This window comes from Vulpes vulpes, chromosome 7, assembly GCF_048418805.1.
Source record: "Vulpes vulpes isolate BD-2025 chromosome 7, VulVul3, whole genome shotgun sequence".
NCBI classification, from domain to species: Eukaryota; Metazoa; Chordata; class Mammalia; order Carnivora; family Canidae; genus Vulpes; species Vulpes vulpes.
Window position 1 is genome coordinate 6,971,210 of NC_132786.1, and position 15,575 is coordinate 6,986,784.

Here is a 15,575-nt window from a genome sequence, read left to right on the forward strand (position 1 = left end):
TGCTGAGCACCCCAAACTGGTTGACATACCTACCATGTCTTCATATTTCCATATCTAGACTCTTTTTCCCCCTGCCCCCTGGCCCCAATCCCTTCCTTTCTTTGTCCTTCCTGCTCCTTCTCTTTGAGGCCATCTTTTGTGGTACATTCCCCTTCTCCCCACACCTGTCCTCTCCTTCCTCCATGCTCCCCACTTCTCTCCAGTATCTCTTGTGTCCAGATAGACCAGCCAGAGTTTGATGTTCCCCTCAAGCAAGAGCAGGAACAGAAGATCTATGCTCAGGTAAGATGGCTCTGTGGACAAAGGTCAGGTCCTGACCTCTGATGCTCAGAGAAAGGCAGGGGCCTCTGGTGGCTGTGACTGAGGTTGCCCCTCCCCCAGATTGTTCGGGAATACCTGGCTTATCTGTACCAGCTGGGAACCTTGCTGGGAGGAGACCCAACCAAGGTGCAAGAACATGCCTTCCTGTCCATCTCCATTACCTCGCAGCTGTTTCATTTTGTGAAGCCGCTGGAGCAGCGACGGGCACAGGGAAAGCTCTTCCACATGGTCACTATTGATCAACTGCAGGTGCCTTGAACCAGGGACTGGAGGAGGATGGGCATGAGGGCTTCTCTCCCAAACTTTCTTGATCTGATTTCCTTTCTCCTCATCCCCTAATTCCTTTCCATCCCTAACATTCCTGGCTCTATCCTTTCCCCTAACCATCCCCTTCCCCATTCCTTGTCAAACCCTGAGGGAGGGGGAAACCCCTTCTTCTGCCTCCTTTCCTCAATCCCATCCCCCTCAGCCTTTGTGTCCCTCCTCTAAGGAAATGGCCCCTGCCATCGACTGGTTGTCCTGCTTGCAAGCGACATTCACACCAATGTCCTTGAGCCCCTCCCAGCTCCTCATGGTCCATGACCTAGAGTATTTGAAAAACATGTCTCAACTGGTGGAGGAGCAGCTGTCAAAACACAGGTTCGCCTCAGGTGGGATTGGGGAAGTATGAGGGCAATGGAAAGGGTCTCAGGGCCTGGAGGCCTCAGGGACAAAGGAGATTATGAAAAAATGCATGTTGGTAAGGTCCTCCCAGGAAGATGGAGGGGATCCTCAGACACACAAGGGCAGAGAAGGGCTGGGGTGCATGGTTCAAAAGGGAATGGAGGGAACAGGAAATATGAGAGGCTTGGGAGGCACAGGGAAGGGAAGATACACATGAAACGAGGAATATAGGTGCCCAGCAAGATACAGTGTTTGCTGGGAGTAGAACTCAGCCCATGAAGAGCCTCAAAGCTATAGGAGATGCTAGAAGGCCAGTCACAAGGGACAGTGAAGGCCTATGTGTCTTGTCAGCAGCTGGAAGGTATGGGCAGGAGGTGGAGGCACATGAGGCCAGTGGAAGGACGAAGTGAAAGCTGGGAGTTCTCTGCAGGAAGAGCTGGGGGAGAGGCCATTTCTCAGCTGTGGGAGGATTCTGAGGCCCTTGTCAGTGAGGCTCTGTGTTGAGCTGCCATCCCCAGTGCCTGTGCTGCCACTATCTAAAGACAGTAGCTTCTTCCCAGGGCCTTGGTCTCAAGGCCCTTCTTCATAGTAACTCAGTGGCAGCAACATCTAGAAATTCTTTGTGAAAGAAGCCAAGAGCCGTTCTTGTGGATGTGAGCGGGTTTATGTAAGGCTACAGAATAGGCATAAGTTGAACTGAGATATCTTGCTCATAGAAATAGATGAATCTGTTGGTTAAATTCTTTAAGTCCAGTCTTCCTCTAGCCCACACCCTTAACTCCCTGAAACTTGAGAAGTCACCTCTGTATCTAGTTCCTTCTACTAGTACTTTCCAGCTCACACCAAGAAGAGCTCTTTTTGACCTATTCCAAGGTCAAGCTCTTATTCTCTATAGATACAGAAGAGAAGGGCCCTCCCCTCGGAGTATCGAGGTGACTATACAAAGGGAGACTGTTCCTACGGCATCCCCAGAGCCCTGGGTATATGTGTCCATCTCTTTCCCTCCACAGAGACTTTTTGCAGAGCCACATGATCTTGGGCCTGGTAAGGACCCTTTCTCCAGCCCTAGACAGTAAATTCCAGGAGGCACACAGATCGCTGATCCAGAAACTGGGGGAGCTGACAGAACGACCAGCCATGGTGAGTAGAGGAGATGAATTTTCCCGGATTGGGGGCTAACAGAGAATTTGCCATTTTGAGGGATAAATGTTGGTGTATCTCTCTCAGGGAGAAGGCATGAAGGCAGTGCCCTTCAATGTCTGGGTTTCCCATGGAAGCAGACAGGTTGGGCATATGGTACGTACATTGAGGACTGAGATGCCAGGTACCAGACATTTAGGCACACATCTGCCTATTTTTATGGCCTTTTTCTGAGTATTAGGGTATAAATATAAGACTAAAATTACCAGCAATTGCTTTTCCTTTGTCACGACCTTTAAACTATTTGCCTAGTTATCCAGAGCTCTGTGATTTAAGGATGTGGACCTAAGGCTTAGGATTCACTGGGATGCAAGACACGAGTAGCAAGCAGTGGTCTTTCCTCTGTATAGATGATTCCAGTGTCTGACGTTCAAACGTCTTTCACAAAGAGTTCATCTTTGACATCCAGTGTGATCTGCTGGGCCACAGCATGGGCTTCATGGTCCAGATCTTGATTTATCTGAGATAGCAGCTGTGTAGCAGACCCACTAACCAAAGTCTACTATGTCACATAAGATGTGGAGAAACTCCTTTACCAAGACCTTTGAAACGCTAGGTCAGACACATCCAAATACAAGTGAAAGTATCTAGAATATTGGATATGCTTCAACCTCAGTAAAGGCCTCAGTGTAGTCTTGAAAATCACTGGTTTTCTTTTTTTCTTAGTAATTTCTGGACTGTTTCTGTGTCTTGGAGAAACTCACTGCTTTGGCAACCTGAAATCTCTGTGGAATTCAAGAGGGGAAATGTATGGACAGGGACTGGGAAGTAGTTATAGAGTACTGAGAGTAAGATATTTTTTCTAAACCTCTTTAGCTATATATGAGTTGATTTAATCCTTGGACGGATTTCATGAGGTAGGCACATCATCTTGTTGTTTTATCATGGGGAAATTGAGGCACAAAGGCTATATAACTTGCTCAAGGTATTATAGCTAGTAAGTTGGTAAGAGCTAGGATTTGAACTCTGATAGTCTGGCTCCAGGCTTAATCATTGTGGTAAGAAACAAACAAATAAACAAAAACAAATGACAACAAAAACACTCCTTTTTGGGACTTTCACTCAGGTGGGAAGTCCCCAAGAAGCTTCTTCCCAGCCTTTCTCTTGACACAGATGAAGCAGACAGAGCTCCACCTCTTAGTTGGCATTGCTACAAAATCCTTGGCAACAAACTGCTTCCTGTCAATCCCAGAACCATGGTCTGATGGCACTTCTTGAAGGATGTAAGTGTGCCAATATTGAAATCACACTTTAAAGAACCTAGAAGACTTACAAATTGCTAAAGTTGCCATCCTTTATATACTTATATACATCCTTTATATCCATTATGTCCATCCTCATATATCCATTAGGATTATAGTTGTCCTTGGGCTTGAAAGATGAGTCAGGTTCTACCAACCAACAGAAAAAGAGTAATAACTAATGAACAGTGAATGTTATTGTACGTCAGGCACTGCTTGGAATACTTAGCAGTAAAAAAACTGATGCTTTTATTTAACCATCCAGAAACACTCCAAGGTCCTCAGAAAGGGCAAGTAACTTTCCCCAGACTACACAGCTCATTAAGGGAAGAAACAGACTCCAAAACAGAGCTGCCTCATGAGGCTGTTTTAAATTATATACTACACAGGATTTGAGAAATAAGTGGGTAGGAAAACAGAAAATGGGTTGGAAAATTCTTTCTACAAAGGTCAAGATAGTAAATACTTTTGGTTTTGTGGCCTATACAGTCTGTGTTGCAACTGTCCAGCTCTGTCCTTGTAGCACAAAAGCAGCTGCACATGGAGTCAATGAAAGGGTGTAGCTGCGTTCCAGAAGGACTCTGGCTCATACAACAAACACTCAGAGTTCCCAAGAGGGAGGTATGAGGGAGTGTTTGAATGGCAGTGGGATCTCTGTTCAGGTAGTAGGACGGGGGCAGTTGTCTAGAGAGTTGAAGGGGTTTTCTGGCAAAGAAAGGGACATCATTTCATTGGGACAAGGCACAGAGCAGGCTGGCTAAACTTTGGGGGCCATATGGGGGTCCCCCACAGTAGCTCTGGCTAGGAAGAGATGATGAGGCATATGTGGAAGGTGGCACAGAGAGGCTGAAGGGAGGAAATCAGAGAGGATTGGAGGGGGCCCCCAAGGCCCAGTAGGCCATAGAGAGTGGGACTTGGGCTTTCTCAGTATGATATGGAGGCCTACAGAAACACTGATCTGTTTTATGTTTCAAAAGAATGTATTTTGAAGGGAAGTAACAGGCACTCTGATGGATGTGTGCTGTGAGAAAGAGAGGGGACTCAGATACCCCCGAGGCACCAGCCTTGATGTGACCGAAATTTGTGGTATTGCCCAATGGTCATTAATTGCAGATTTCTAACCATATTCTTTGGAATGAATTCTAATTTATAGTGTCCTAATCCAGAAAAACTAGGTCTCATTATCTGGCCATATTTTGTTGAATAGTTTTGAATACGTAGTCAATGAAATGGGTGTTAAACCAGGTCTTTCTCTTATTAAACTTGAAAAACTGAATTTGGGGAAGTAAAATCACCATGTCATATTCGTACCTGTTGAGTGAACCCTTTCTATTCAGCCCAACATCCTGCTTCGTTCAGATAATTTTAGCCTTGTTCCAGTCCTCTGCTCTATTACCTTTCCCTCCCCACTGTTGGTCATTTGCAGTTTTATTTAGAGTATCTTCCATCTGGACTATTATTAAAATCCCAAAGAAGGAAGAACAGCAGGTCAGGTCATTGAAGACCTAGCTATAAAGTCATCTGTTTAGTTATGCAACAGATTTTACTGAGCACCTACTATGCACCAGACACTTCTCTCAGCACTTGGAATACCACAGGAACAAAAGACAAAAGCCCCTGCCCTCAGACACTTAGATTCTGATAAAGGAAGACAATAAACTAAGTAAATAAAATATGTTCGGTGGTGATTAGTGTTACAGAGAAAGAAACCAGGAAAGGGAAAGATGGTGTGCTCGGTGGGTAGGGTGTCGCAGTTTTTGGGAGGATGGTCAGGGAAGCTTATGTGGACTTGGAATCATTGGTCACTGATGTTTCGTTATGACTCAGCCAGCTAAAAGGCCACACAAATGACATTATCTTCCAACACAGATTTCTGCATCTCATTCACACGGACTTAATTTGTGGTTTTACCAAATGCCTGCACAAAACCAATGGCAACACAGTAAAGGAGTATATTAAGATTTGCAAAGTGCTTTCAATGCGTTCTTTCACATGGTCTCCCAAGCGACACAGCGAGGGAGGCAAGACAGGTGTCACTCTCCTGTGGACCGCTCGTGTAACCGAAATATAGGGAGTAAGTTGATAATCCACATGTAGTAAATGCTGAATTCTCTGTTCAGAGAATTCTGGTGGTTCCTTGAGGATGAATCTGGCCAATAGATGTGTTTTCTTAGTCTTTCTAAAAAATATTTATTTATTTATTTATTTATTTATTTATTTATTGAGAGAGAGAGAGAGAGAGAGAGAGAGAGAGAGAGGCAGAGACACAGGCAAAGGGAGAAGCAGGCTCCATGCAGGGAGCCCGACGTGGGACTTGATCCCGGGTCCCCAGGATCACACCCTGGGCCAAAGGCAGGCGCTAAACCTCTGAGCCACCCAGGGAGCCTCTGTTTTCTTAGTCTTAAAGCTTTTGACAAATTTTCAGTTCATCACCAACAGTCAAAAGTTAGGAGATGGCATGCCGATAGTGACACTTCCAGCATTTCTGTGTGCTTGTGTGATAAATGTGAAGCTTAAGCAGCGCCGGGCTAGCGTTCTTCAAGAGTCACAAGTGACAGGGGCTGAGTGATAGTTTTCCTCAGCCAGGGTGTGCTCTCTCTACCCATTGACCCTTGTCCCTCCATGTCCCTTGGGTCTGATGCCAGCTGCTTCTCACTTATGCCACCATGTGGGCCCTATCTGAGTTCGTGACTCTTGGTCTCTGGTTATTCTAGTTTGGTGAAGCTTTTAGCCGGAAAAATTGTTATTATTTTGACATTATTTGCCCTCAGTGATCCTCAAGAATCCCTTAGTAGTTACATGCTGTTTCTCAAGTGTTCAAGAAGGATGGGTTTAATGACTCATTTAGAATTTTGTGTAGAAATTAACGTTAAGGATTCCTGGCTGGCCTGTAATCTCTAAAATTTACTTCCCTCTATGGCAAATCAAGAAAATTTTTGCTTCCCTCCAGACTCCTAGAATTTTTTTTTCCTGATTTCTATTATTTCTTCAATATTATTATTTGTGGTTCTAAGGTTATATCCGCAACTTATCTTCTGTTCCCTAAAATTAACCTACTGAGCTTTATTGTCTTGAGTTTAAAGTATTTCTTTCATCTTTTATATTTTGGCAATGATTTTTTTCCTCTATATTTCACTCTCCTTCTCTCTCTTTTTAGAGAGAGAGGGAGAGCACACGGGGCGGGGGAGGGGAGGACGGGCAGCAGCAGAGGGATAGGAAGAGAGAGAATCTTAAGTAGGCTCCATGTCTAGTGCAGATCCCATTGTGGGGTTCGATCTCATGAACCTGAGATCATGACCTGAATTGAAATCAAGAATCAGACACTTAACTGACTAAGCCACCAAGATGCCCCTCTTTTTCTTTATTTGTAATATATATGGTATGCTCTATTATTCCATGTCTCGAGAGATAGTTCAGATACTTAGAACCCCCAGTAGATGAATATATAACCTGTTAGCTCCCACTCCAAGACCTACATTTATTTATAGGTTCTGGAAATTATTTTCCTGCTCATGGAAGATGTGTCCCAGCCCAACCATGACCAAAAGAATCCCAGAGTTTCACAAGCGTTTAGCAATGGGTAGTCTGAAGTGGCCTCTATGCTCTCCAGGAACCAGGTCAGAGCCTGCCGGGGCTCAGGCTATAGAGACAGTCATGGAGGAAACAAAAGCTGTTGGAAAAATAGGCAGATATTACCAAAAGAGATCAGGAAACAACTCAAGAATCAGGAGGTGTGTGGAAAAGGCAGGCAGATCACAGTACCAAGCTCAAGGCTGATGTGTTTGCTGCTACCCAGGGGGTGGCCCCTACCTCCCCTCCACCAACAATTCCCCAAGGCAGTCTCAGATTCAGGCCCGTCATCAGGAGGCCTGTGGAAGACAGACAGACACTGTAAGTGGCCAGCAGAGCCTGCCCTTGACCCAGTTATGGCTGTCAGAACCAGGTTCCCTTTCATCTTTACTGGCGCCTTTGTGTTTTAGAGCTGCAACTAATACATTATAGAAAGTGGCTGAATCCTTATCCTCACAAGAGGGGACAAGAACACACAGATGTGGGCAACTGGGTTTGGAGCAATGTCCAAAATGGTGAATGTCCGAACAGGCAGACCCGGGAGTGTCTTCTTCAATGATAACAATACTGGCCTTCCTAGTCTGTTTCCTCTCTTGTGGGAAGCCCCTTAATCTCTCTCTCCAATCTTGGCACCAGAAAGCACAGTGGCAGCCTAACTACTTTCCCTGTGAGGAGATCTGTAGGATCTATAGGAATGAAGTCTTGAGGATTCATCCCACTTACCCCAAATTAGCGTATTAGCTATTTTCTCAAAATCCTAGCTTGGCCATCCCCTAGGCCAGCTCTCTCACCATTGGCACCTTGAATGTATTTCCCAGCTGGCCTTGTGTCATCCCTGGGCCGACTTCATGGCCGCCCCTCAGAGCCATCCGTGCCCACCGCAAACACCTCCTCAGCATCTCTCTCTTATGTTGCTTATTTTTTTCTGTCCCCATGCTAAGAACACCCCAGTTGCCAAGGCCCTACTGAGTTTTTGTCTAACCATCTGTCCACCTTTGAAGTTGACGATATGTCCCTCATCTCATCCTATTTTCCCTGTTTTGGCCAAAAGTTTTTTTTAGCTCTCTGAATTCATGTTTAGTCGTTTCTTTTGTCCACTTCTCCTACCAAACAATATGGTGTCTAAAACCCATTTTCAGTCTGATCATCTTCTTTTTTATAAGACAAAGTCCTACTATGATCCACGATAATCTTTGGGAGAATGGGGAAGGGCAGCAGAAAGAAGAGAGGAATTACCTTCTCCAATTTCCATTAGAGCAAAGAAACACGGGAGGGTGGCAGCCGTTACTGGGCTACCAGCATGGTGCATGTGGTGGGTGGGGACTGGGTGGCCAACAGACCTGCTGAGGTGAAAGGTTTGGTGTGTAGTCCTCTCCTATCCAGGAGCCTCTCTGTTCCCCAGAGGGGTGCCCCTGAGATGACTTGCTTTCAAATTCAGTCAATAAATAAGGATGATTTGCCTAATCCAAGCTCACAAGATAATCCTGGAGGACATAAGCCCCTTTTATTACCAAGTAGCAATAGCTCCATGTTTATCATTGAAGAGGATGGTAGAGATGAGACAAACCCAGAAAGACTGGGAAAGAGAGCCTCCTCTGGGGGTAAAGGTCTAGACAGGCCTGGGGAGCTGGATGAGGAATAACTCTTGACGGGGGCCATTCATTCCAGCTTTGTCTCCGTAGCCGGCCCGCCCTCGATGGATGAAGTGCGTGGAGGAGACAGGAGCCTTCTTCGAGCCTACCCTGGCTGCCTTGTTTGTCCGTGAGGCCTTCAGCCCAAGCACCCGAAGTGCTGTATGTGAGGGCTCTTCCCCAGCCCATGTCCCTCCACCCCTTCCCACTCGGTCATTCTCTCTAATTCTATTAACTGTGCCTTTCTCGATGGTCTGGATGGTCAAGGAGTCAGGCAGTCAGAGAGGGAGAGAGCACTGTGAGAGAGAAGCCAAAGGAGGCCATGCTGCATCCCTAGGGTTTGCATTGCTTCATTGCGGGACACAAGTTGTGCATAATATGCAGGGAATTTGGACAAGTTACCTAACTTTCCTGCCCTTGTGTTTCTCCAACCATAAAATGAGAAAATTGCACTCCATGGCCTCTAAGGCTACTCCCTGTTTATCTATGACTTTTTTTTAACAGCGCGGGAAACAACATGAAAATGGAATGATATAATCTTAAAAAGTGCAAGTAAATGAGTACTGAGTAGTCTTTGAGTGCCTACCATGTGGCTGATACCCTTGTAAACACTTTGCATGAAGTACCTTAATGCCTAGTATTATCCTAATTTTAGAGAAGACAGAACCGAAGCATAGAGAGGTTAAGTAATTTGCCCAAGGTCACACAGCTATGAAACAGTAGAGTCAGGATTTGAGTTCAGGCTTCTGATAACATCATCCATTTACCTCTATCGAGAATGGACACAAACAAGATGGTAGATGGCTGGGGAAGTAGTAACTACACAGTCCGTTATGAAGCTGGGAAGACTTCAGCTTGTTGGAAAGCTGAAATGCCCAGGAAGATGGAGAGAGGAGATGCAGGCCTTGATAAAGAGAGTGTGAGGACAAGAGCCCTTAAGGGCAGAGAAGGGAATGATGGTCCTCTTCCTCTTTCTGCTTTTTGAGTGGATTGGCTGGCCAAGGGTAAGGATGGCATCTCCCTCCCCCAGAAGGCTGACATCTCCCTGCAGAAAGGAATGGCCTCCCCTGTTGACTCTCAGGAGTGACCAGCTCCACCTTCCCTTTCTGTGCTTGGCACCTCTTGCTTGGTCTCTGCAGATCTCTGTGCTCTGGGTTTCTGGTCTCCTAGTAAACATTACTTTCTACTCTCTTTCTCAGAGATCTTTCCTCTTCTCTGGTAACTTCTTGGGGCCAAGGCCCTTCCTAGTGGCCCAGCAGGCAGGACCCCAGACCAAGGCTGACCCTGATCCTGTTCCTCTCTCCTGGCCCCTTCACAGTCCATGGAACTATTCACTGCAATCAAGGATGCCCTCATCAGTCGCCTCAGAAGGATTCCCTGGATGGATGAGAAGACCCGGAAAGAGGCCCAGAACAGGGTAAGTACCGGAGTGAGAGACAGGAGTAAGCAGGGGTGGAACTGGGTATTGGATCCAGAGATCACACTGGTGGGAGGAGAGTGCAGAGGCCCAAGGACACATGGCAAGTGTAAGCACCCATATGCCACACACATACCCTGGTGAGGATATAAAAGGTGGGACCAGGGCAGTGAACATGAGAGATTTCCTCTGATAGACTTGGGGTAGCTAGGTTTCTTCTACCTTTTGTGTCTCTCCCCAGGTAACCCAACTGCAGGTGAAGATGGGGGCCCCAGAATGGGTCCTGGAGCCATCACTGGCCAGACAGGAATACAAGGATGTGGGTCCCTGCCCTTGCCAGCTCCTCATTAGTCCTCAGCTCCTTCTCAGCCCCCTGACCAGCCTGAGTGGCAGACAATCTGTTTACCTTGGGTGATTCTAACTGACCCCTTCCTTGCCTTGGTGTTGGCTGGGTTTTATGGGTGAATATCCACACTGTGGGTCTTACCAGCAGAAGAACAGAACCTTTCAGGTCACAATGAGTGTGTGTGTGTGTGTGTGTACACATGCATTCTTGTGACTTGCCTGAGTGTGTTTATCTGTGCGCTGATTCGTGTGAAGCCTGTCTACACCGACATATGGTGGTGTCATTGTGCTGCTTTCCACTTTACTATGGGCGCCTGTATGTCGGGCTTATCCGTCGGTGTTCAGATGTACCCAGCAGGGTATGTCAGTGTGCATCTGTATTTGTCTCTGTGTGTCCGAGTCACCTCCTGCCTTCTCGCAGATACAGCTTGGACCCAACTACCTGCAGTCCTTCCTGAGCTGTGTCCGATCCCTCCGAGCCAGAATTGTCCAGAGCTTCTTGCCGTCTTTCCTCTACCACAGGTATAAGAGCAAGGGAGACACAGACTGCATCTCAGAGATGTCCATCCGTTCAAGATTAGCCGGGGAGAAAGCTGGAGGCTTGGGGAAGCAGGAACAGTGACAGTAGTTGAGAGGGACTTCATATCTCTGGTGGCCGGGACCATAAATGATGGAGCTGGTATTCATATGTGCTCTTCCCATAGGTGGCAGGTGTCCCCCTGGGGGGTCAATGCTTACTATTCAATATCTGACCATGTGGTGGTCTTCCCAGCTGGACTCCTCCAACCTCCATTCTTCCACCCTGGCTACCCCAGGTAGGGGCCATTCCCTGACGGGGGGCAGGGGATTTCCCAAGTGTATGAGCAGATGTTATGATGGATGGGACTTGTGGTTGGAGAATTGGGGTCAAAAACGTTGAAGGACTCTGGGAGTAAGACAAACGTTTGTCTCCCTAGAGCCGTGAACTTTGGAGCTGCAGGCAGCATCATGGCCCACGAGCTGTTGCACATCTTCCACCAGCTCTGTGGGTAACAATGGGCCATTGGGAGGTGGGGCCATTGGGAACCCAGGGGAAGGCCCCAAAAGAGGCCAAGAGGAGGCGAAAGGGAGGGCTCCGGGTGGGAAGGTTCTGAATCCTTTGCAATGCTTCCGGGGGCAGTGCGGCCTGTGGTCGCCCCTTGTCCTCATCCCTACACCAGGACTCTGGCTGTTTCTTTACCTGACTCTGTTTTCAACAGTACTCCCTCGGGGCTGCCCAGCCTGTGACACCCGTGCCCTACAGGGGGCACTGCTGTGCCTGAAACGCCACTATGCGGCCATTCCCTTACCCAGTGGAACCTCCTTCAATGAATCTCAGACGTTCCTGGAGAATGCAGCGGACGCTGGGGGGCTGGCCATTGCACTGCAGGTGACTCCCATCCCAGGGGCCAGGGTCTGCCATTCCGTATGCAAACAGTTGGGGGTCTTTTCTCCCCCACAGATCCCTCTTTTCTAGGATATCCATAAATCTCACAAGTATATCTTTCCCTGGCTTAGCCCAGTGTGTCTGTGCAGAACTTGGGCAAAAGGGACACGAACAGGTTTTGGGTATTGCGTGGGGGGGCATCAGACTTCCAAACGGCGGTGCATCTGGAATCTGAGGGCCCCTCGCCATCCTGCCCCCATGTCCAGGCATACAGCAAGAGGCTGTTGTGGCACCGCGGGGAAACCGTCCTGCCCAACCTGGACCTCAGCCCTCAGCAACTCTTCTTCCGAAGCTACGCTCAGGTAGGCAGCCGCCACCTCTCCCCGGCCTGCGGCCTGCTTCACGTCAGATAAGCACCCTACTGATCATGCTTAAAGAACGGCTACTCCCGGAAACGCCTTCCCCCAAAGGGTCCCAACCCTCTGCCACAGAAGTCCCCATTGTCATCTTTTCATACATGCCACTTGGGACCATCTTTTCATATTACTATACATTCTTCGACCAAATTCGACACCCTCTTCAAATAAAACTCCACTGCCAAATCCCTCTCTGGGATGAGCCCAGCTCAAGTGAGCCTTCACCAGACTGTCCATAGACCACATTCCTTGTCGGAGACCTCGCCTCAGTTGTCGTCCCCACCTGACATAGTGCCCTAAGTACCATGTGCTCCCTCAACAGACATTGCCCCCACTTCCTCAGGATGCTCAAAGGTCCCCTTACAGAGTTTGTTCAACAAACCCCACCTCTCAGTCACTTACAAATGGTCCGATCGCACAACCCCGGCCCTTCCTTGCACACCTCCTGCCAGAATAAGTGACCTACAAATGTGTTGTCCTACCCCTGCTCTCACCTCTGCCTGCTGTCTCTAGTCACCGTCTTGACACCAGATCTGCCTTGTGCCAAGGCACTGACCCCGATCTACCCTACGACTCTGCTCTTCTCCTTACCCTGTGTGTACCTCTCTTCCTCCACAGGTGATGTGTAGGGAGCCGGGCACCCAGGAGCCTCATGATCCTCACAGCCCTCCCACCCTTCGAGTCCACGGGCCCCTCAGCAACACCCCTGCCTTTGCCAGACATTTCCACTGTCCACGCGGTGCCCTCATGAACCCCTCCAGCCGCTGCCAACTCTGGTAATCTGGCTACCATAGAGACTTCACTTCGGATGTCGCAACATCTCCCTGCTCCATCCATGGAATCAGGCGATAATCTCCTTTCCCCGTCCCTTCCAAAAATAAAAGCTGGCACATGGCATAGGTCTGTCCATTAATGACTCTTTCCTGACATGTTCAATGCCTTGAAGTCAGAAAACATAAAAGAAAAGGCCAAGAGAGTTCTAGAGACACAGGAAGAGGAAAGGACTGATGACTGGTGAACTAGTGGGTCTAAAGGTCAGTGGGCCACAGGTCTGGCGGTCACAGGGACCAGTTAAGAGACGAAAGGGCTTTGGTTAGGTCTCAGAAAGCTGCCCCAAGTGTTTTCAGGATTTTATTGCTGTTACTCTTATTGTTGCTGCCCTCTTCCCCTAACATGCTGTCTGGAGCAGAGCCAGGAGAGGCTAGGGAGAGAGAAGGGTGTGGGGTCTGGTATCTCCAGCCCTGGGAGATGGCACTCAGAGGGTGGGGAGGCAGTCAGGCTGTGGCAATGGGCAGCTGAAAGGGTCTCTCCCTTTGCTGCATCCTGAGGTGAAGAGCTACTGGTCAGAGGCAGGAAGCCATATATATATACCACTCTTGGGAGTAGTGGCGTGGAGTCTAGTGGGGAGAGAGGGTCAGTAAGCTATCATGAAGCGGAGGTAGATATCCAGGTCCTCATCTAGAAACCAGGCCACCACCTCAGCCTCAATGTCCCTCATAAAAAAACCATGATGCTGGCCAGATTGAAGCAGAAGGCAAGGTCAAATAGGTGGTCACGAAGAGCTGCTGTGTCTGACGTCTTGTCATCCTCTTGCTGGGCCATGTCCACAACCTGCCACATCTCACCCACTGAGGAGGCCACAAAGTGCTCTTCAAGGTGATCTTCGTCCTGGTCTGGAACAGGGGAGAGGGGAAGGTTCTGAGAAGGTTGATCCTAACGTGCTCCCCCCTCCCCCCCACCAATCCGCACCTGTATCAGGAGGAGGACAGAGTTGGAGAATCTGGGAAGAAGTTACGGCCTGGGGCTTTTAGTCCACTTGCACCTACCCTGTCCTGTTACTCCCTTAGAGTCTCTTCTTATGTGTATTCAATCACAGCACACCTGTTCCCCACCATTTCCACCTCAAACTGCCTCCTCCAAAGCACTACACCATTTGGGGATGGAGGGACCGGCTTCGAGAAGGATGGAAACCAGAGTCTCTTCCCAGACAAATGCACCTGTGCCCATACACAAAGGACATGTGCACTTTCAGCTAGCCTGTGGTGTGCCCCTGAATATGGCCCTGGCTAAGAACCTTGCCCTAAACCCTTCACCTGACTCATTCACACTACGTTAATAGGGGACTGGGCTTCTCTCCAACGACCGAAACCTATCTCAGGTTTCACAAGGGCCTGATAAGTGGTGGGGGGCTGACTCCAGAGATCTGACCCCTCATTTCAGATGCTATCTTCTCTTCTCTACCTACCTGTAGAGGGTATCTCCTCAGTCTGACTCTTCTCGTTGGAGTCCAGGCTGCCTTTCTGAGGCTTCACCACCTTGACCCGCAGCAGCAGCAGGATGGCTGCCAGGAATGCTGCCCTGCAGAGCTGGGAGCCCAGGGAAGTCATGGGCCTGCCCATCTGCTGTCTTTGGCCCCCCCAAGTCCCCAGTGCCCAGCTGGCTCCCCCACCTTCCTCCCCTGTCCCTGTCCCAACCCTTACCACTTCCCAGCACCATTTTCTTCCCTTGCCTTCCATGGGACCTCTGACTTCATGTGCTTTGTGACATCATAACCATGGGCCTGCTCCTCGTTCAGGTCATTAGAGAGTTCCATTGCCAGGCAAGAAAGTGGTGATTAGCCAACAGTGGATAGCAGAAGCTTCTAGAATGATCATAGTGGATCATCCTGTGGAGGGCAACCAAATGACTGAAGAGTTTCCAAAGTCCTTTCACATTGATTATGTCATGAGATCCACACAGTAACAGGGACTCAAAGTTGTAGGATCATCATACCTATTATATAGATGAGGAAACTGAGCTTCATAAAAGACACAATTCTTGTCCTTAACATCACCCAGACAATAAAGGGCAGAGCAGGACCCTTGACCAACTTTTTTGATTCTAGACATCACATCTTCTTCTCTTCCATGCGGCCTTTCTCTAAAGAAAAAGTGGCTTGTATAGGATGAGACCCAGAGCAGATATTCTTCTCTTTAGAGAAGAACCAGTGTTGCAGAGGGATGAGGAGCCCAAATAACAGATCTCGAGAAACCTGCTTCAGTGTCCCAAGGCCCACGATGCCCATGAACCTGATGAGCACAGACCTGTTGGCAGTAATAGGCTGTGGCTAATTATCTACTTCCTGGAGCAGAGATGGTTGGGATGGGATGACATGAGGTGGGGTGGGGGTGGGATGAAGACCTGCCTAGACAACCAGAAATCAGCGTATACCATGAGACACAGGAGGGGATCTGGGGAAGGTGGGAGGAGATTGTGGGTACACCTGAGCTATCACAACCAGCTCACACCATTCCTGGAGCTCATGCATCCCATGCCTGAGTGAACTACCAAATGCAGGGGCAGGACCATGGACCCTTTCTGGAAGAG

General features: G+C 48.5%; 2 protein-coding genes across 11 annotated transcripts in view; one reads left to right on the forward strand and one right to left on the reverse strand.

Moving 5' to 3' along the window:
* The window catches only part of KEL (Kell metallo-endopeptidase (Kell blood group)), a 437,477-nt gene extending 424,371 nt beyond the window's left edge, over positions 1-13,106 (forward strand). For 6 of the 10 annotated variants that reach the window (XM_072762819.1, XM_072762821.1, XM_072762826.1 and 3 more), the window contains 13 exons: positions 220-282; positions 382-570; positions 812-960; positions 1,995-2,124; positions 8,678-8,788; positions 9,945-10,043; positions 10,285-10,362; positions 10,810-10,910; positions 11,093-11,203; positions 11,345-11,412; positions 11,627-11,796; positions 12,060-12,155; positions 12,828-13,106. In XM_072762819.1, coding sequence (XP_072618920.1) covers positions 220-282; positions 382-570; positions 812-960; positions 1,995-2,124; positions 8,678-8,788; positions 9,945-10,043; positions 10,285-10,362; positions 10,810-10,910; positions 11,093-11,203; positions 11,345-11,412; positions 11,627-11,796; positions 12,060-12,155; positions 12,828-12,989 — 1,527 coding nt within the window. In that variant the 3' untranslated portion in view covers positions 12,990-13,106. Of the gene's footprint in view, positions 1-203; positions 283-381; positions 571-811; positions 961-1,994; positions 2,125-8,677; positions 8,789-9,944; positions 10,044-10,284; positions 10,363-10,809; positions 10,911-11,092; positions 11,204-11,344; positions 11,417-11,626; positions 11,797-12,059; positions 12,156-12,827 lie in introns of all 10 variants that reach the window. The other 4 variants (XM_072762823.1, XM_072762817.1, XR_012002430.1 and 1 more) reach the window with 3 other exon arrangements.
* Positions 13,107-13,703: 597 nt separating this feature from the next.
* Positions 13,704-14,596, reverse strand: LLCFC1 (LLLL and CFNLAS motif containing 1). The gene is made up of 2 exons (XM_025982211.2): positions 14,455-14,596; positions 13,704-13,882 (listed from the first exon to the last, which is right to left on the reverse strand). Exons 1-2 carry the CDS (start codon positions 14,594-14,596, stop codon positions 13,704-13,706), a joined length of 321 nt encoding a protein of 106 aa, XP_025837996.2.
* Positions 14,597-15,575: the final 979 nt, after the last annotated feature.

Coding starts and splice junctions, on each gene's coding strand:
- LLCFC1 (XM_025982211.2), bottom strand. CDS start 14,596: ATGACTTCCCTGGGCTCCCAGCTCTGCAGGGCAGCATTCCTGGCAGCC. Junction 13,883..14,454: donor TGAGGAGATACCCTCTACAG/GTAGGTAGAGAA, acceptor CCCCTGTTCCAG/ACCAGGACGAAGATCACCTT.